The sequence below is a fragment of the Humulus lupulus genome, chromosome 9 (assembly GCF_963169125.1).
Source record: "Humulus lupulus chromosome 9, drHumLupu1.1, whole genome shotgun sequence".
NCBI classification, from domain to species: domain Eukaryota; kingdom Viridiplantae; phylum Streptophyta; class Magnoliopsida; order Rosales; family Cannabaceae; genus Humulus; species Humulus lupulus.
In genome coordinates, this window is record NC_084801.1 from 146,836,077 (window position 1) to 146,857,844 (window position 21,768).

The window sequence follows — 21,768 nt, forward strand, 5'->3', positions numbered from 1 at the left end:
ATCCATTGTTACAACCATAATTGTCACTCAATCCTCTATAGACGGTCTACAATGAGATAAGACTAAAATACCATTTTACCCTTCATTGTATTTTATCCTTAAAATACTTAGTTCCTTGTAAATGATATTTCAGTAAACTAATTTAATTACTGAAATGAGATCTCTATCATTTAACACCTTCAACCAAACTAAAAGGAAACCATCGTTTCACTTCTTTATCAGAAGCTATAAATGTTCATATCTATGATTAACACTCCCACTCAATTATACTACCGAGTTCCCAAGATGTAAGTATGGGCTAGTCCGTAGGGTAAGCTGGTAATGAACAAGTCAAATAACTCAAATAATACAATCAGTTAAAATACTAACCACTCAAAATTGAGATTGAATTGACCTATGGTCAACTATATGATATGACTAGAATAGATAATAACGGTATGTTTACTTATCTTATCAACTGTCAATTTCGGTCCAGTCCGATGTAACAAATACATCAGATCTTATCTACTTTGCTAATGTTCTGGAAAGAACATAAAACTGTAATGTGTAAGTAGATCATATCGTAGATTGGCAAGTCAGTGTAAATCTTATGCACTGACTAATCTTAGGACTAACTTATTTTGAACATATAATCATATTTATATTCCACTGTGATGATGTCACTATAAATAAGATTAGCTATATGCTCGCGATTTAATAGAAGTTTATATTAAAAAAATAATCATGAAAATAAAACATGTGAGCAAAGTGATTGACCAAGTCAAAAAATTATTTCTATTCTTTTATTGATAATAAAATGAGATTACAAAGAATTTGAGTTTTAATTAGGGCATAAAACCCCAACAGTTACAACTTCATCATTCGAAATCCCAGTACACTCAACAATGAAAGCCACCAGGGCTTGTCCCTTGATGGTTGTTCTTGGGTGGTATGTGATCTCGAATTGTCCGAGTTTGACAGCCCACTTTAACAATAATCGGGATGCCTCTGGTTTGGATAATACTTATCGTAGGGACTGGTCAGTTAGCACATGAATGGGGTGTGCTTGGAAATAAGGTCAGAGCTTTCGAGATGAATGTATCAGGTCAAGAGCCAGTGTTTCCATCAACACGTATCTTGATTCTACCCCCAATAACCTTTTGCTGACCTAGTACATAGGATTTTGTACCTTCTTCTCCTCTCGTACCAACACCGCACTAATGGCGTGTTCGGTTGTCGCGAGTTATAGATACAAAACCTCTCCTGTGATTGGTTTCAACAAGATTGGTGGTTCAGCGATGTGCTTCTTGAGGTTTTGAAATGCGAGCTCGCACTCTTCTGACCACTCAAATTTTTTCCCCCTCGCAAAAGGTTGACAAAAGTAAGACAACGGTCTGTAGATTTCGAGATGAACCTACTTAATGCCGCCATCCATCCAGTTAATTTATGAACATCCTTGTGCTTCCAAGGTGAGGGAATTTCTATCAATGCCTCAATTTTATCAGGATTAACCTTTATCCCTCGTGCATTAACTATAAATCCAAGGAACTTTCTCGAGGATATTCCGAACGAGCACATTTTTGGGTTAAGCTTCATGTTGTACTTTCGAAGTACGGTAAAGCACTCTGCGAGATCATCGACATGGTTATCGTTATGTTTCGATTTAACTAACATATCGTCAACATAAACTTCCATGTTATTTCCTATCTGCTCGGAAAACATCCTGTTCATTATCCTTTGGTACGTGGCTCCAGTATTTTTGAGCCCGAAAGGCATGACATTGTAACAGTATAACCCTTTGTCAGTCACGAAGCTTGTGTGTTCTTGATTTGGTGCATGCATGGCGATCTGGTTATATCCAGAATAAGTGTCCATGAATGACATGATGCCATGACCTACAGTGGCATCTACGAGCTGATCTATCCAAGGTAAGGGGGAAACAGTCTATAGGGCATGACTTGTTAAGATCTGAGTAGTCGATACAGGTTTGCCATTTGCCGTTGGGCTTCGGGACAAACACTGGATTGGCAATCCAATCAGGATAAAAGGCATCCCGTATGAATCGATTTTCCTTTAACCTGTCGACCTCCTCCTTAAGGGCCTTCTTTCTATCATCACCCAGGAGTCTTCGTTTTTGCTGCTTCGGGTGGAAGCTTTTGTCAATATTGAGCACATGGCTCATGAAATTCGGACTGATTCCTACCATGTTCGAATGTGACCATGTGAACACATCCTGTTTTTTTTCAAGAAGAAAATTAATTGCTATCTTACCTTTTCAGAAAGGTTCTTACCCACCTTCACCACCTTTGTAACATCTACTGCATCGAGCTTAACTTCCTCGAGCTCTTCCAAAGGTTTGAGATCGACCCTCTCATCTACTCTGGGATCAATCTCCTCATCAATTTAAAAAATGGCTCCATTTATTTCTTGGATGACCACTAGGGCTTGTGCACTTGTCTGACATTTTCCTCTTATGGAAATGTTGTAGCACTCCCTTCCTACGAGCTGGTCTTCCTTCAGTGTCCCGATGCCACTAGAGGTCGGGAACTTGATGGCCAAGTGTCTAACAGACGACATTTCCCCCAACCCAATCAGGGCGGGTCTCCCGAGCAGTATGTTATAGACCGATGGGAGGTCCACCATGACAAACTCCATCATCTTGGTTACTGAGACTGGATAGTCTCCCAAGGTTACGGGGAGTTCCATGGATCCCATACAGACAATCCCTTGTCTTGAAAAACCGTACAACGCTGTTGCACACGCTTTCAAATCATGAAGCACGAGTCCCATCTTTTCTAGAGTGGCTTTGTAAATGATATTCATTGGGCTCCCGTTATCAATCAGGACTCGACGTACGCTCTTGTTCGCGAGCTAGAGAGTAATGACCAGGGGGTCGTTATGAGGAAATTGGACATGCGACACGTCCTCTTCAATAAATGTTATGGGATGAGTCTCAACCCTTTGTTTTTTTGGAGCTCGTGGCTTAGGTTCGTAAGGAGAACCGTCTCCGATATTGAGCTCGTTTACGTATCTTTTCTGGGTGTTCCTTCCCGAACCTACGATATGAGGTCCCCTCGAGATGGTTACTAGATCCGCTCCATCAATTGGAGGGGGTCTCTCTTCCTCCCGACCTTGGTAGTTATTGTGTTGGGCAGGCTGCACGGCTGCTGGCCTCTGACTTGTTGAGGCTTGATTGGGATTTTAGCATCTTAAGTATTGACTGAAATATCCCCTCGAGATCAAACCTTCGATCTTGTTCTTTAATTTCCGACATTCGTTGGTTGTGTTTTCAATGTCTCTATGGAATCTACAGTATTTATTTGAGTCCCTTTTCGCCTTCTGATTCCTCATGGGGTCAGGTCGTTTGAATGGGACTTGGTTCTCATTAGCCAGGTAAATATTCTCCCGAGTCTCGTTGAGCTCAGTATACACTTTGTATATGGAGAAATATTTATCCCCTTTCTTCTTTTTACCTCCATCAGCCTCGGGGTTATTCCTTTCGTTCTTCTTCCTTTTAGAAGGGTTGTCCTTGGAGGGTTTTGAAGTTGATGGGGCCACCGAGGTCGAGGCAAAGTTCATGTCTTTCGTTGTAGTTATGGACTGAGAGGTCAGGTTCAGTGGTAACCTCGCCTCTTCTACATTGAAAAACCTCTGGGCCCTCCGATTGAACTTGATTAGTGACCTGATAGGTTTCCTTTATAAATCTTCCCAAAGGGGATTTCTTGATCTGTAAATTCTGTACGCAAGTATACGTGGTCGTGTCAAGTAGTAAAGTCTGTAAGAACAGAGATCGTCCCACAGAGACTTTTAACCAATTACCAATAATTGTTTTCCACTTTCTATTTGGTGATTAAAATTAAGATGTATAATTCCAAACTATAAACTTAATTTAAATAACTGGAAACCGAATAATAAATTAACGAATTAAAAATCAATAATAAGAAGCCTAGGAATTAATTTCATCAACTTTTCATTCTATTAATTCTACTAATCTGTTCTAAATCTCTTCTTTCTATTCTAATAGCAGGTTAGCACAGTCAAGTCCTATTATTTTTCAAGATATAAGATCTCAGCCTATATGCAGGTTTTCTACATCCCTGTGATAAACTTAAATATATAGAAGGTATTAAGCATGGAAACCTAATTATTACACAAGTCACACAGGCACTTTCATTTAATATGCAACCTATGTCTATATAATGATAGCATATGCAATTCTCATCTTTTGAATTTTGAATCAAAACCATTAAATCAAGTAAATAGTGATCAAGTATTTACTAGCATTAAATAAACATCATATAGATTAGAATAGAGAAGAAGCATCAATAGAACATCACAATAAAATTAAATTGAAATTCAAGTGACTACATTAATCCCTAGATAAAAGATTTAGTTCATAGCTAACATAATGAAAATAAAATTCAAATAGTTATTCATAGAAAATAACCTAAAGAAATCATATGTTGAAGAAATCTAGAAAGTCATAAACCAGAAAAAAAAATCTAATTACAGCAACCTTTTCTAAATCTAGGGTTTATAAAACTAAATCTGCTCCTTAAATTTGAAGAATAATGTCCTTTAAATAGTTTTCCAAGGCTCCCAAGTGAAAAGATCATTTTGTCCTTCAAAAAGTGACTAAAAATCTCAAAACCGCGTCGATAGCGATGTAGCGCTAGGTCTTAGGCGCTGTAGCGCTATTTACAGAGTCAAATTCCATCAAAATTTGTTTCACTAGCGTTGTAGCGCTAGCAATATAGCGCTGTAGCACTATTGCGCTGTAGCACTATTCATCTAATTCTTATAGCATTATGGCACTTGTTTAGTAGCGTTGGGGCGCTACTGACAAATTCAAAAGCGTTAAATGTCTCCTTTCTAGCGCTGTAGCGCCACTTTGATAGCGCTGTAGCGCTATTGACAAAATCATTACTCGGACATATTGCTCCCGAAAAACGCGATTTTCTCCAAAATAACTCCATTTTCTTCCACTTTTACTTCATTCCACTCTTTTCACCATCTTAGCATGAAAAACCTGAAACATGAACAAACGAGCATAATTCTGCAATAAAATAGCCCTAAACTAATAAAATCCTTCCTAAAGCCTAGACCTAGACTTGTTTATCAAACTCCCCCATTCTAAACCTATACTCGCCCTCGAGTAAAGAATCTAACTAGACTCAAACCTAAACAAACCAATTTGACATGACTAACCAATTCCAACACTCAAAACTGCTATGCACATATCATTCTCAGGAAAAACAATCATGCTATTTAAAATATTAATATAGATTTTTAGTCAAAATACTTCACCCTTTCAATGTAATCTATCAACACCAAAGCTCATTTACTCATAACTCGCAAATAAAATAATTGAACCACTTTATGCACATCAAATTCTCACCAACTAACCACATAACCAAGTTATTTCCATATGCCTGCACTATTTACTATTCTCCTTTAATATAAACAAATGCACAAATAAGAATCAATAGGACTTTGCAAATGTTATAATAGAAGGCTTAGGTACATGTAGATAAAAAAACATTTTTAGGCTTAATCATACCACAAGCATTCCAACTAAACAAACTATCCCAACAAATTTCAAACCACTCATCCCTTGTTACCCCTTTTTCTGTGCAATGATTGAGAATTTTTTTTTTCTTTTCAACAATTGAGAAAATTATGCAAAACTAGAACATTCTTATTTTTCTTTCTCATAATACATTCCCCCAAACTTTAATTTTTCAAGAGATAACTGTTTAGGAGTGTAATCATTTTGCACTTTCTTTTTCATTTCTTTCTTTAACTTTTCTCAATCACAAGGAATTTTCTGAATAACACATGATACATAATATCCCATTACACATTCACTCCCCTCACATAATAGTTTTCATGCTCGTGGTATGGGTCAAAAGACTAAATGGTAATCCAATTCACAGCTAGGCTCAAAAGAATGTGTTAACAAGAAAATAGTTATAAGGCTAAAAAAGGGTTAACTAAGGATAAAATTTAATAGGGATAGCTTGAAAGGCACAACCAGTCCAAAAATTGCCTATATCCTTTTCATAAATGTGCATTGTTTCAAATTTCATCTCAAATAGTAAGCAAACAGGTTCTAGAATTTTTTTCAATATTTTTCAATCCACAATCCAAATTCGACATGCATAAAATTCTCAATTATAACATTTGTAATTTATGAGCAATAGATCTCTAATGTCAACAGATCATAGTGAAAAAAACAAAGTAATCTAACCAAGCACACAGATTGTTTTCAGAAGCACATCAACTTTTCCTTTGGATTATACAACATAACAGTCAATCATATTAAAATGGCAATCATCATCAACTTAATTTACATTAAAAAACATGACTCAATACAAACTAACTAAAAAAAACAATCTGAAAAAAAAATGCATCAAATAACACTAAAAATAAATCTCTCCCCCAAACTTAAAACCTAACATTGTCCCTAATGTTTAAAGTGCATAAAGAATGAGAAAAGAGACTTACCTGAACAACCACGTCAGTATGGCGGTTGTGGAGGCTGGGACGAAGGTCCTTCAAAAGGTTGAGACAGCGGAGGCTGCTGTATTGCTATAACTACCTAAACTTCAATTTTTTTTCACGTTTTTCAAGGGTTGCGAGTTACAACACAATTTTTCAAAAAGAAAACTAAAAACAACTAAAACAAAATCTCTAAAAACATTGTTCCAATAAAAAAACAAAAACGAAAACAAATAACATAAAATTAAAAATAAACATAGGAATGCCTCCTAAGAGTGTTATCTTTAACGTCTTTTAGCCGGACTCTTGTTTTCATTCATATTCAACTTGGATCAAGTCCTCCCCTCACATCCTTGAGAGCCATAGTGTCATGAGTTGAATCCTTTCTTGTGATTAGAAATTATCGAAACTTTCCCTCGCTCACATAACATTTGAATCCTTTCATTAAAGTGTTTTTTTTAACCAGCTACGCCCCTTTCTCATTCTGGTTTTAACTATGGAGCTTTTCTTAGAGCCTTCCAACTTGTTCCCTTCTTGGTTTACCACTTCAATTCTACAACAAGTTGGAATTTCTATTTCTGCAAAAACTTTAAATATAACTTCCTCTTTTTGCACTCGCAACTTTAACTCACCTTTTTGTATATCAATTAAAGCACTACCAGTCGCTAAGAGCGGCCTTCCAAGTATTATTGGAATATTTTCATCTTCCTCCATATCTAAAATAATAAAGTCCACATGAAAGATGAATTTACCCACTTTTACCAATACGTCCTCAATCACTCCAAGAGGGTGACTAACTGATTTATCTGCCATCTGCAAAGATACCGTAGTTGGTCGAGCTTCTCCCAAATTCAACTTCTGAAAGATTGATAGAGGCATTAAATTAACACTGGCCCCTAAATCATATAAAGCATTTGTTCCTACTAAACCCCCTATAGAACATGGGATATTGAAACTACCAGGATCTTTAAGCTTTGGAGGTAGTTTCTTCTGAAGTATTGCGCTGCACTCTTTAATTAGTGCAACCGTCTCATAATCCTCTAACTTCCTCTTCCTTGACAAAATTTCTTTCATAAACTTCACATAACTTGGCATTTGTTCTAAGGCCTCTACAAAAGGGATGTTAATGTGTAGTTTTCGAAAGATATCCAAAAATTTAGAAAATTGTTTGTCAAGATTAACCTTTCGAAACTGTTGAGGATAAGGAATCTTTGGTGGAGGCTCGATGTATTTTGGCTTCTCTTTCTTTGGAAGGTCTTTAGTAACCTCCTCTTGTGCTAGACTAGTGACATGTTGATCCTCTATCTTCTTGCCCTTGTTTTATATTGTAGGCCCCTCATACTTAGTCCCACTCCTCTAAGTGACTGCTTGACATTGCTCTTTTGGGTTCACCACAGTTGAACTAGGCAAAGCCCCTTGATTACGATTCGCCATTAACTTGTCAAGTTGGCCAACTTGTGTTTCTAAAATCCGAATAGAGGATCTTGCTTCTGTCATAAATTGGTTCAATGAATCAGCGGATACCTCTGGTTTAGTCATGTGAGGCGGTGGTTGTTGATGTGGTGGCATTTGTGGCCTTTGAGTATCATAAAAGGGCCTTGGGATTAGCCCATAAGATGGTCTATGTGGAGGATATTGAGGTGGATTTGGATGGTATTGTGGTTGGTGCCCTTGATTATTACTCCATGACAAATTAGGATGGTTCTTATATGTTGGGGTATAGTTGTTAGGGTATGGGTTATTATTAGGTTGCCTTGGGAAAATTCCTATGGCTTGAACCTGTTCAAGTGGGATATCATCAACCGAATAAGAACTCATCGCAGGACATTGCTGAAAGTGATGAGGGCCTCCACATGTCTCACAACTGATAGGGGCAGGTTGTAATTGCATCGCTTGAGCTGAGTTGTTGCTTTGTTGTTGTATTTGTTTTGTTAGCGAAACAATTTGAGCAGTGAGCATAGCAATAGGATCAACTTCTAGAACTCCTGCCACCTTCTTATTTTCTCGCTGAGATGGCCAATTATAATTATTCATGGCCATTTCCTCTAAAAGCTCGTAAGCTTCGTTAGCGCTTTTTCTCATAAATTCTCCACCTGCTGCTGCATCTATGATAGTTCTTATGTTTCCCTTCAGTCCATTATAGAAAGTGTGCTCCAACATCCATTTTACTATACCATGATGTGGACATTTTCGCAGCAGCTCTTTAAACCTCTCCCAAGCGTCATATAAAGATTCCCCCTCAAATTGACAGAAATTATTTATTTCACCTCTAATCCGTGCTGATTTAGCAAGAGGCAAGTACTTAGCGGGAAATTTTTGAGCAAGATCTTCCCATGTCAGAATGGAATTGGCTTGCAGTGAAATCAACAAACTTTTAGCCCTGTCTCTCAATGAAAACGGAAATAACCTTAAACGAATTGCATCATTACTAACTCCGTTCATTTTGAAAGTATCACATAACTCCAAAAAGTTGGTAATATGGAGGTTCAGATCCTCATTAGGTAGCCCCCCAAACTGAACACAATTATGAACTATTTGAATTAATGAGGGCTTGATCTCTAAATTATTCGCCTCCATAGTAGGTGGGCGAATACTAGAATGTACCCCTGTAACAGTAGGGAGTACATAGTCCCTCAGAGGTAAGTCTGCCTCAGCTGCAGCGTTCCCTGCATTACCCTGATTCAGATTATTATTGGCAACATTATTGATATTCTGGGCCATCTTTTCAACTCTTTTTCGTTTTCTTTCTATTTTTTTGGTCTTCTCAATCTCAGGATCAATAGGTACTAGTATTTTCGAACCCTTATGTCACATAAAAATAGGTCACCTGAAATTGAGAAATGTAAAAGCAACTCGATTTAGAAAACGTTAAATTAAAACAAAAGTAGATTGAAAAACAATTATATTTGATATTAATTATTAGTCCCCGACAACGGTGCCAAAAACTTGATCTGTAAATTCTGCACGCAAGTATACGTGGTCGTGTCAAGTAGTATAGTCTGTAAGAACAGAGATCGTCCCACAGAGACTTTTAACCAATTACCAATAATTTTTTTCACTTTCTATTTGGTGATTAAAATTAAGATGAATAATTCTAAACTATAAACCTAATTTAAATAACTGGAAACCGAATAATAAATTAAAGAATTAAAAATCAATAATAAGAAGCCTAGGAATTAATTTCATCAACTTTTCATTCTATTAATTCTACTAATCAGTCGTAAATCTCTTATTTCTATTCTAATAGCAGGTTAACATATTCGAGTCCTATTCTTTTTCAAGATATAAGATCTCAGCCTATATGCAGGTTTTCTACATCTCTGTGATAAACGTAAACATATAGAAGGCATTAAGCATGGAAACCTAATTACTACACAAGTCACACAGGTACTTTCGTCCAATATGCAGCCTATGTCTATATAATGATAGCATATGCAATTCTCATCTTTCAAATTTTGAATCAAAACCATTAAATCAAGTAAATATTGATCAAATATTTACTAGCATTAAATAAACATCATATAGATTAGAATAGAGACGAAGTATCAATAGAACATCACAATAAAATTAAATTTAAATTCAAGTGACTACATTAATCCCTAGATAAAAGATTTAGTTCATAGCTAACATAATGAAAATAAAATTCAAATAATTATTCATAGAAAATAACCTAAAGAATTCAGATGACGAAGAAATCTAGAAAGTCATAAACCAGAAAAAAACTAATTACAGCAACCTTTTCTAAATCTAGGGTTTATAAAACTAAAAATGCTCCTTAAATTCGCAAAATAATGTCCTTTAAATAGTTTTCCAAGGCTCCCAAGTGAAAAGACCGTTATGTCCTTCAAAAACTGACTAAAAATCTCAAAACTGCGTTGATAGCGCTGTAGGTCTTAGGTGCTGTAGCGCTATTTACAGAGTCAAATACCATCAAAATTTGTTTCACTAGCGCTGTAGCGGCAGCAATATAGCGTTGTAGCGCTATTCGTCAGATCCTTATAGCGATGTGGCACTTGTTTAGTAGCATTGGGGCATTGATGACAGAATCAAAAGCGTTAAATGTCTCCTTTCTAGCGCTGTAGCGCCACTTTGATAGCGATGTTGTGTTATTGACAGAATCATTACTTGGACATATTGCTCCCGAAAGATGCGATTTTCTCCAAAATAACTCCATTTTCTTCCACTTTCACTTCATTCCACTCTTTTCATCGTCTTAGCATGAAAAACCTGAAACATGAACAAACGAGCATAATTCTGCAATAAAATAGCCCTAAACTAATAAAAACCTTCCTAAAAACTAGACCATAACCGAGTCTAAAACTTGTTTATCACTTCCTGGTGCCATCATGTGGTCGCTATCGTCGACATTCTGAGCTCGGGCCACTTCTAGGTTAAACCTCGTGAGGTAACTCTTTAGTGACTCATCTTGCTGTTGTCGGACATTGGTTAAGGCTAAGGCCTCGGGCCTGATGCCAACCATAGCTTTAAATTTATTCTTAAAGTCTCTAGCTACTTGATCCCAGGATGAGATCGAATGTCTTCTAAACTTCTCAAACTAGTTTTTTGCTAGTCTTGTAAGTGTGGCTAGGAACAGCAAACATTTAAGATCGTAGCCAACATTGCTGGCTCGTATGATGGTGTTGAAAGTACTCAAATGAAAATACGGGTCTGAGTTTCCATCAAATGGTGGTACATGGGTATTCTAAATCCCTGAGGAAACAGAGTGCTGGAAATATGCGGGGCAAAAGGCTCGAGCTCCTCGTCGGACTCTTCTGCCTTATCCCTGTTACGCTTGTCTTACAGGAGCCTGAATGCTCTTTCTAACAGATCAATCCTTTCCTGGACTAAACACATTGGGGGTCGATCCTGGGCCTGAGGGGGCTGGTTATCGTTAATAAAATCTCCAGCTCCCTGTCTTGGTATAAGGTTATATGTTGCATGTTTACGACCATTCAGATGGTCACGCAGATCAGAGTTCATGGGATTATCTCGCCCTCGATTACGGTTTATATGATCCCGCAAATCAGGGCAATTCCCCCGATTCCCTGTATGCCTTGACTCAGTGTTATAAATTCTTATGGACCGAGTGTAGTCCAAGCTTTCGCTTACGTAACTTGTAGCCCTCTCTAGAAGTGTGGCTCGGTGATTACGAGGTGGGTCCGCTGCTGGTCTCCTTGTTCCAGCAGTTTGTGATCTTGACATTTGACTTCCCAAAGGCTGAAGAGCTCTGCGATCTCGAGTAGCCTCCCTTTCTGTAACGCCCTACTTCCTTAGAGTCGTCACTAAGTGAGTTTAAAAACGTGCTTACAACTCGCTAATCGAGGTTTTAGGTCAAATAGTGTGATTAAGCCATAAACAGAGGAAAAACTTTAGAAATAATAATTTCCATAGAAAATCATAAAAGTTTGACACCTGGGATCCCAAAATACAATTTAGAAACATTTACATCATATAAATCGAACCAAGTCGACTAAACGACAAAATCTAAGTTTATTTACAACCATCTCCCAAAATCCTCTGGCTGTGGCAGCCAGGCTGGCCCAACATGTACACACTGCTTCACGCCTGCTACACTCATGGTCGGTTGGCTTTCTCCTTACCCTTACCTGCACCACAGAGCATCTGTGAGCCGAAGCTCAGCAAGAAAACCCACAAACAAATAAATTGTGCAACACATATATCAAGCATATAAACAGGCCACCAATGGGCTAAACACATACGACCTAGCTGTCCCAGGCGTTTACCAAGCCCTGGGTTCGCGGACCACGCCGTGAGGAAATCCCAGGTATCCTTTTAGGGACTCGCCCTGGCAACTCGCACCCCACATGCTCAACGCTACTCCCGGCCCCTTGCCGTACTCGGCCTTGCACCTAACGTGCCTGACGTCGTTCCCGGCCCTTCGCCGTTCCCGGCCCCAGCCGTTCTTGGCCTATGCTGTTCCCAACTCTTGCCGATCATTCACATAATAGCATACATAGCATAACAAGCAAGTACAGAATTCTAACATATTCAGTTAAAGGGCTACGCCTCGCAGTTCAAACACAATGGGCTCAGCCCTGCATATCAGTCCTAATCAAACAAAGGGCTCAGCCCTGCATACAAGCTCTATGGGAACAAGGGTTTTCTTACCTGAGTCCCGAGCTCTCCCAGCACCGATGTCCCGAGCACAGTCCTCTAACTTGAGCCTCACTGAATCCCTAATCACAACACATTGACAACATCCATCCATCAAGTTCTAATCCAATAAATAACTCAAAGCCATAACCCTAACCTCCGGGACCTTGAATTCTATCAATCCGGGTGATAAAATCCATCTCGAGCCTTAACCATTGAGTTCCCAAGACTAAACACTCTTAAAAACACAGACTAGCACTAAGAGTCGCGGCCCTACCCACAAGCGCCGCGGCTAGCCTCAAAACAGAGGCTAGCACCTCACTGACCCCCACACAGGCCGCGGCGCGCATGAGCTTCTCGGCCTCCCATGGCCGCACGCGCACACGGGCCGCAGCGCGCCCCTCCTAGGGCCGCAACCCTCACCTCCAAACCTAGAATTTTCATCCTCTTCCCTACATTTTCCCTCAGACTAACTCACCCAATGTAACGCCCTGGTTACCCCAGAACAGTTATGGTGATCGGTGAACCGAAAATTTGACCCGCTACCTGAGTCCTTTGGTTAAAAGTGTGCACAAAGTGTAATTAACAGGTTAAGGTGGAAAAATTGATAAAAAGGAATGGATATCTTTCATTACAAACTGCTCTGCAGAGCCAATCAAAACATTTACAAGTTGTTCTCAGTACAAAATAGTCATTACTGTTTCAAATTTACAACTCCGTCGACCTACGCGGCAAAAATAGGGTAAACCCCCTAGTTCCTCTGAGAACACCTTGGCCATGGTGGTCAAGCGGTCGCATATGTACACATCACCACCTAAGCTCTCCACTCAAGGCTGGGTGAGCTTTTCTTTTCCTTTACCTGCACCACATAGCACCCATGAGCCAAGTCCCAGCAAGAAAACATAATACAGCATGATATAATATCAACAAGGATCGTAATAATCATCCAGGACCAACAGTTCAAACAAATAGGTGACAATCGCAAGAGTCACTAGTACGGGGACAGTTGCCTCCAGCCATGTGACGATAGGGTCACCAGGGCTTAACAGATAAGTGAGCATTTCACTAGCTTTAACAAGATAGGTGCATGGTGATTAGTCACCAACATAACCTTCCTCATGACTTTAGAGTCATAACTATGGAACAGCGTTCCCTAGCCATGTGACAAACAGTCACCGGGGCCATATGCCCTGGCTCTGAATAACTAGTCTTTGACTAGCCAAGCGCTTATAATTTTCATCGACCTTCTGGTCGGTCCAGCATTAATACCCCATATGAGTCATTCAACACTGATATCGATTAAATCTAATATTCATTTGGCTCGGCGTTCATGACGCTATGCCATTTCTGACTCTTAGGTCAGTAAAACACGACCAGTGTTCAACTCATTGTGAACATGACTAATAAATCACAGCTTCACAGATGGATCTAACACCGTTGCCGATTCTGACAAATAAGTCAGTGCCACATACAGATAATCAATATTCACTAGCATTTAATATGAAATCCATGTCCACATTTATCAATCAACATGCCTCAATACCAAACTCGCATGTCACATATACACAGGGTGCAGTTTTCTTACCTCAGGTTCGAGCGAGAAATATAACAAGGCGACCCCTGAGAACGATCGATCTTTTAGTTCCTTAGCGATTACCTAATCACAACCAATTATAACCTCCATTAATGAGAATCCACAATAATAGGGTCTTAACCTAACCACCACTCCCGGGACCTCAAAACATGCCCACACGGTGAGTAGATTCGATCCCGGGCCTTAAGGATAGAAACCCCAAGTCAAAATCCCTTAAAAACACTCAAAACGGGACTTAGAAGGAACAGGGTAGCGCTACAGCGCTCAACCCCTAGCGCCCCAACGCTCTACTCAGAACCACCAACATGCCAAAAAGCCTCCTGAGGAGCGCTATAGCGCCTTAGGGTGGGCGCTATAGCGCTACCTCCAGACCAACACTGCCCTGAATCGACCTTCTTCAACTCCTTCGATTCTAACCCGATTCCCAAGCTTCCAAATCCCATTCTTGATGCCAAATGAACCCAAAGACCATCCCAACACACCCCAAACATCACAAGCATGGGAACCCTAGACAAAACTCCCAAAAAAACCAAGAATTCACCCTAGAAATCTCAGCTGCAAAATAAAACCAAAATAGGGCAAACCAGAGAAATCTATGGTTAGAAACTTACCCAAAGCTCAGCTTATGATGCTCTTCAATGGTGGAACACACTCCCAAACTTCCAAGGCTTGCTTCTCAAGCTTGAATCCTCAAAATTGGTTCAAAAATCACAAAGAAAGGTGAAGAGAAAAAGGTTCGGGAGAACTCTTAAACATGCTCTATTTTTACTTCCTTCTTTCAACTATCAATGAATATATCTATCCTAGGGGTGAAATGTCCATTTTACCCCTAGGTCAATTAATAGTTTCTAAAGGCTCCCAAGGGCAAATTTGGTACTTTCCTCCTATCTCATTAATCATAATTAACGCTCTCCAATTCCCGCTATTCCCGATAATCTCAAACACCAATAATTCACATCCCGTTACCCTTTAATTCCCGATAATGCTCTAATCATTAAAATCACCCCGAGACTCAACCCAAGCCCCGATCTTAAACCTGTTGTGACTAAACCGCTAATCAGTATTCTAAGATCGTCTCATGCCGAATAGCTCGAACCAACCCACATTATAATGTGGTCTCAACACATATCAACAACATGCATACAATTATACAATTATACCCTCAACGGGCCAAATTACCATCACACCCCTGTAATTAAAATGTGGACCCACATGCATGCATTTAACATCATATTATAATATAATTCACATATACATGCATAATATCATTTAATGGCATAATTAAACAAGTATGGCCCTCCCGGCCTACTAATCCCGCCATTAAACCACATCGAAGAATTCAGGGCATTACAACTATCCCCTCCTTACAGAAATTTCATCCTCGAAATTTACCTGAACAGCTCGGGATACTGATTCTGCATATCTGACTCCAGCTCCCAGGTCGCTTCCTCGACCTTGCTGTTCCTCCACAATACCTTAACCAAAGGTATCGTCTTATTCCTGAGGACCTTATCTTTTCTGTCAAGTATCTGGACAGGCTGTTCCTCATAGGAGAGATCTGCCTCAAGCTCCAGATCTTCATAGCTCAGAATATGGTTAACATGAGGCACATACCTCTGAAGAGCTGAAACATGAAATACATTATGCACGACCGATAACGCCGGAGGCAAAGCAAACCTGTAAGCCACCCGACCAACCCTCTCCAGGATCTCAAATTGACCTACATATCTGGGGCTCAGCTTGCCTTTCTTCCCAAACCTTCTCACCCCTTTCCATGGCGAGACTCTAAGGAAGACATAGTCTCCTACTTAGAACTCCACGTTCCTGCATTTGGGATCTGCATAGCTCTTCTGTCTACTCTGAGAAGTAAGCATTCTAGCTCTAATCTTCTCAATGGCCTCATTGGTCCTCTGAACTGCCTCGGGACCTAAGTATCTCCTTCCACCTGTCTCATCCCAATGAATGGGAGATCTGCATTTCCTACCATACAGCATCTCATAAGGTGCAACCCCAATGGTAGACTGATAACTGTTGTTGTAGGAAAACTCTATCAAAGGCAGATACTTACTCCAAGATCCACCAAAGTCCAGCACACATGCTCTCAGCATGTCTTCTAATATCTGGATCGTCCTCTTAGATTGCCCATCTGTCTGAGGATGGTAAGCAGTACTGAACTTCAATTGTGTCCCCATGGCTTTCTGCAAACTCCCCCAGAAATTGGAGGTAAAAGTAGGGTCCCGATCTGACACGATCGACCTAGGCACACCATGGAGCCACACGATCTCTCTCACATAGAGATCTGCATACTGGTCAACTGTATAGGTAGTCCTCACTGGCAGGAAGTGAGCTGATTTGGTGTAGCGATCCAATATCACCCAAATAGAATCATGCTGACCAACAGTCCTGGGTAAGCCCACCACAAAATCCATTGTGATGTCTTCCCACTTCCACTATGGGATATCCAGAGGCTGCAGTAGCCCTGCCGGTGTTGATAATTCTGTTGATAATTCTGTCGTTGGGTTGACAGTGGCCTCAGCCTGTGTACTCCTCCGGGGCCTCGGCTGATTCGACCGCGATGCTTGTTCAGCCCTCCTGGCGGCCGTGCTCCCACGGGGAAGTCCTCTAGGCCTCCGTGGAGGTTCCTGGGCGTCAGCAGCCTGTTTGGCTAATTCCTCATTGCGTTTTGTCGCCTCTGCCAACTCTTTGCTCAGTTGGCGATTTTTAAGTTCCACGATAGGAACATATATTTCAGGGTTGTAGTATAAATCCCCATCAGGCATGGGAGCAGGTGGCCCTCAAGAATTGGATGAATCACTCCTCTCCTCAGGGTCCAGGTCCACCATAGGTTGCTTTCCAGGTCTTCGAGGATATTCCTCGGTACGAGGAGTCTACTCCTCGGGTATCTGGGGCAATGGTCGCCCACCAGTACTGGGGTTGTTTGCAGCGGCCATTGATGATTCAGGAGGTTTTCTGACTAAACAAACTCACGTCTTGTTTAATGACTCTCAACAAAAGCACCAAACTGTTGACGTCTTTTGTCATCAACTTAGAAATGAAGAGCAATTAAACAAAATAACAGAAGAGACAAACAATAAAAGACATGATTTTTATGTGGTTCGGCAGCTAAAATTTGCCTAGTCCACGAGTCGATATTATTCAACTATGGAATTCTCTCAAAGCTCTTGGAAGCAATTTAACTGAGTATTCCCCAATAAAAAATTTTCCGTCCTCTACAAATGAATAGCACCATTCTATTTATAGACTGGCTTACAAAATATCTCCCCTCACATTTTGGGGGAGTTATTATTCAAATTGCAAATTAAATATAATTAAATGCATATAATTATACAATACGCGCATAAATCCCATGATATTTGGGATTTATTAATAGATTACAACCAATCCCATATATATAGGGATCTCCAAACAGTAATTATGTTCACATTTGTCTGTTTACCCCGAACAATAGAATGCCTCTGAGATCGGCCAATTACCACAAGCTCGTCAACTTGGTTTCCCTCTGTCTTAACAAGAGACTCTATCGAGATCATCCCTTCTCGAGCTCATAATGCCCGAGCTCGAGTTGTCTTGCCTGATGGCGAAAATTGAACCAGGAGATTTATACAAGTGTTGAATCCCCTTTCATTGTAGCTTCGAGCTCGACTTGTAACATCGAAACCCTTTCGAGACTATGTAGCTCCAAGCTCACCAATTTCAACGTCATCGTTTTATACTTAGCGAGATTGTTATTGACTTTCTGATTAATGTTGATTATATGATGAATATGCTTGTTTCGAGCTGACACCTTACGAGCCTGACTCTCGAGATCAAAATTTCCATTCTCAAAATTTTGGTGTAACAATCTCCAATACATAATCAAAATTATGTGTCAAATTTACAAAAAAAAAACAAATATTATATTCAGCATAACATTTGAAATTGTTCTCCAATAATGCACAATAGCATTTTTAGATGCAAAGTAATATAAAATTTAAACCATCATTAATGATAATTAAAAAAGTTAAATATTTAAAATATAATCAATGACAATATTGTAATTAAAAAAAAGTAATTTTTAAATATCTCATTAATGATTAATGAGAACAATGTAATTAAAAAAGTTGTATTTATTGGTATGTCAAATTTCACATATTTTTTAGTACATTATTAAAGAAGATTTTATTATTTATTTTTACAAAAATACTAAAATATAACATTGCATCACAAATTCCACACTTTATTAGACATATTTTTAGTTTGCAAACAATTATATGTATATCTCTTTTACATAAAAAGTGTGTAGACAACATAAATTCTTGGTTTTAACGGTTTTTTTGTTAACTTTCACGGAATATTCTAAATATTTAACAGAATATACTTTTAAAAAAATTAAAAATAAATATTTATTAATTATAATAATATAAATTCAAATATTATAAAATATCATTATTATAACTAGATATTTATTAGATATATTAATATAAATTCAAATGTTATAAAATATCATTATTATAATAATATATAGGGGTATTTGCGACATAAATACCTAATGTTTTACACTTATTACAGTTAAATATCTAATTTTTTATTTTTACGACAAAAATACTCAATGTTAAATATATATTAAAATTAAACACCTAATCTGTTTTTCTTTGTGGCAAAAATACCTAAAGTTGCTAAAACATTACTTTTGTCAGTACCTCCTGTGTTGGAACTGTTAAGCATATTGACTAAGTAGACATTTCTCACCCTGTAATCGGTTCATTTCATATTTATTTTTTAAAAATATTTTAAATTAGAAAAATGAATTGAAAATACATTTTAAATTAATACAAATTTAAAAAATACATATTTCGATAACAAAAATACATAAATTATAGAGTGATACATATTTGGTGAGTCAACACTTAACATCTCCAACAGAGGAGGTATTGAAAAAAGTAATGTTTTAAAAACTTTAGGTATTTTTTCTGCAAAGAAAAATTATTAGGTATTTATCTTTAACGTATATTGAACATTGAGTATTTTTGCCGTAAAAATAAAAGATTAGGTATTTAATTGTAACAAGTGTAAAATATTGGGTATTTATGCCACAAATATCCCTAATATATAATACAAAACTAAATATTTAATAATTATATTAATATAAATTCAAATGTTATAAATATTATTATAATAATAATAATATATAACATTTAACCTTAATTTTTATAAAATTTTGTTAGAATAAATATTTAGTAAATATATTAATATAAATTCTAATATTATAAAATATAATTATTATAATAATATTTAATAAAAATTAAATATTTAATAATTATTGTTGACGCGGTTATTCGCCAACAAGTAATTATACGAATAAATAGGATGGATTTGTGCTAATTGGTGAACCGTAATATGAAAATAATTATATTCTGGATTTGAGAAACTAATAGCATGGGAAGATGGTCACTCCTTTCTTTTTAAGTGGTTCGAAGGTTAAAATCTCTCTAGTCCACCAGTCGATATTATTGATATCTCTTGACTATTTCTTACATAGTGTTTCTTTACAAAGATATGCCAACCCCCTTACACTACCTAGGGTCTTGGTATTTATAGGAAGAAAATATTTGGGTTGGCAATGGGGTCATCCTGTGATCTCTTTATCCTTCACGTCATCTCTGTGACACTGATGATTAATTCCCAAACTTTGCAATGAAGTGTGGTCTAATCAATAGGTAAGGAGGGATAATGGGATGCCTGTCCCAAATCAGATACGGGATGTCCGAATGCGCACGTTTATACTCCGCATCCGAGAAATCACGAATAAAAGACATGTGATGTCTGATATATACACGTTTATATTGCGTGGTTGACTTTACAAGGATTTGGGTGTTAGACCTCTGCTGCATCACGAGCTTAAGGTGGTGCCAGCTCGTGACATTCATATTGCTGACACGATGCCTCTGAGTAGCAGTTAACTCTCTAATCAGCTCGGGCTGGACAAATGGAGGCCTGTAACAAAACAGCTCCAGGTGGACGATTTACACGTGGCAGATCGAATTAGGCCCTTTTCTAGCTCACCAATAGTGCGTGGATATTTAGGGCGTACATTTACCCCCCAAGCCCCTGCTCGTGACCCATGATGTCATCTGTGATCTTCACAGCAGGGGCTTTTAAGTTTCCCTTTCGACTCTTCATGTTCCGCCCACTGTGTGAGTATCGGACATGTGGAGCGCCTTGGTTGGAGACTATTCGGTTTCCGAGAATTGCATTAAATGGCCTAGCCTGCCTTCGGCCGTCGTTTCGCCTATCGAGTTATGACCCTCGTATCTCGCATTAATTTGATTGAACAATCCTCATTCCTTTGTCTCTTACGTATATATAAGGTTGGCGATCTTTCGTATTAGCCACCCTTCATTTGAATTTTTTTTCTCATTTTCTCTCATTTTTAGTCTCAAAAGTTTTTCTTCTTTCGGTTAGGATCCCAGAGATCCCTACGCTCTCGCCACAAGAGTTTCTTCAACAGTCCAGCTTTAAAGACTCCACCAGGACTCCGATTCCTACGCTTTTTGCGACTGTCACACGGAAAATACACTGTAAGTCCTCTGTCCGTTGCATGTTTTGGTCTTTTCGTTTCTCTGTTAGGTAAACATCCTTCTTAGTCGCACACTGTAGGTTGTTTTGGGCTGAATTTTGGTGCATAGGTTTTAATCCTAAGGATATCAACTATTTGAGAACCTGACTAGGAATGTGATGTTTAGGATAAGATAAATTCTGGGTAATTTTTAAGGGTAGCTTTAGGGAATGCCTGTTTAGAAAGGGGAAGGTGAGAGGTTTCTAAGGTGCAAAACCGGGTAGCTTAGGCGTCACGCTTCCTAGGCGGTTTTGCTTTTTAAAACTTTCTCTCCAAGGCAAGCATTATCCTGACCCTCATGACACACAGATCCCGAGCTATCGAGGATCCGATGGAAACGTGGGTGCGTGACCATGGAAACGCGTGGCTTCACATATCGCGGGCTGAGATTACCTCAACCCGTGTACGAAAATCATTTCTCGCGCTATATTCCCTTTTATATTTTTAGGTCGCGTATTTAAACTTTTCTTCATTCTTGTTCGTTAGGCGACCAGATGGGACCAAGGAAGAACATACCCAAGAGGAGCACGGCTGGCTCGTCATCCCAGCAGGCCAGCAAGGGGAAAGGGATTGTTGTGGATTCTCCCATCCCCCACTTCGGTCCCATAGTGGAGAAAGAGGTTGCGGTGGGACCTAACGCTTTCTTTGAGGCAGAGAGGATAGTCTCGAAGATTACGACCCAAGGGAGGGTCAACAAGATCCTGCTGTCCCATAACATCGAAATTGGGACAGGCGCTCTTGTTGCCCGATCTCCCCTCAAAGGCGAGAGGAGCTGCACACCTCTCGACGAGGAGTTCGCAGCTTGGAGCGATGAACACCTCAAGGCCGGGGCCTTCCTACCTCTGGACCAGTACATCACGAATTTCATGAATTACATGAAGCTGGCTCCTTTCCAATTGCCCCCTAACTCCTACCGTCTGCTAGCGGGGCTGAGGTACCTCTTCCTGAGGCACGAGTGAGAGGT

General features: G+C 39.0%; 1 protein-coding gene and 1 non-coding gene across 2 annotated transcripts; one reads left to right on the forward strand and one right to left on the reverse strand.

The window, feature by feature from the left end:
* Window positions 1–7,836: 7,836 nt before the first annotated feature.
* On the reverse strand, window positions 7,837–9,201 carry LOC133800149 (uncharacterized). The gene has a single exon (XM_062238111.1). The coding sequence runs from the start codon at window positions 9,199–9,201 to the stop codon at window positions 7,837–7,839; it is 1,365 nt and encodes a 454-aa protein (XP_062094095.1).
* LOC133802946 (small nucleolar RNA R71) lies at window positions 8,651–8,757 on the forward strand. Its single transcript, XR_009877689.1, has one exon. It is a non-coding gene; the product is annotated as a small nucleolar RNA R71 (small nucleolar RNA).
* Window positions 9,202–21,768: the final 12,567 nt, after the last annotated feature.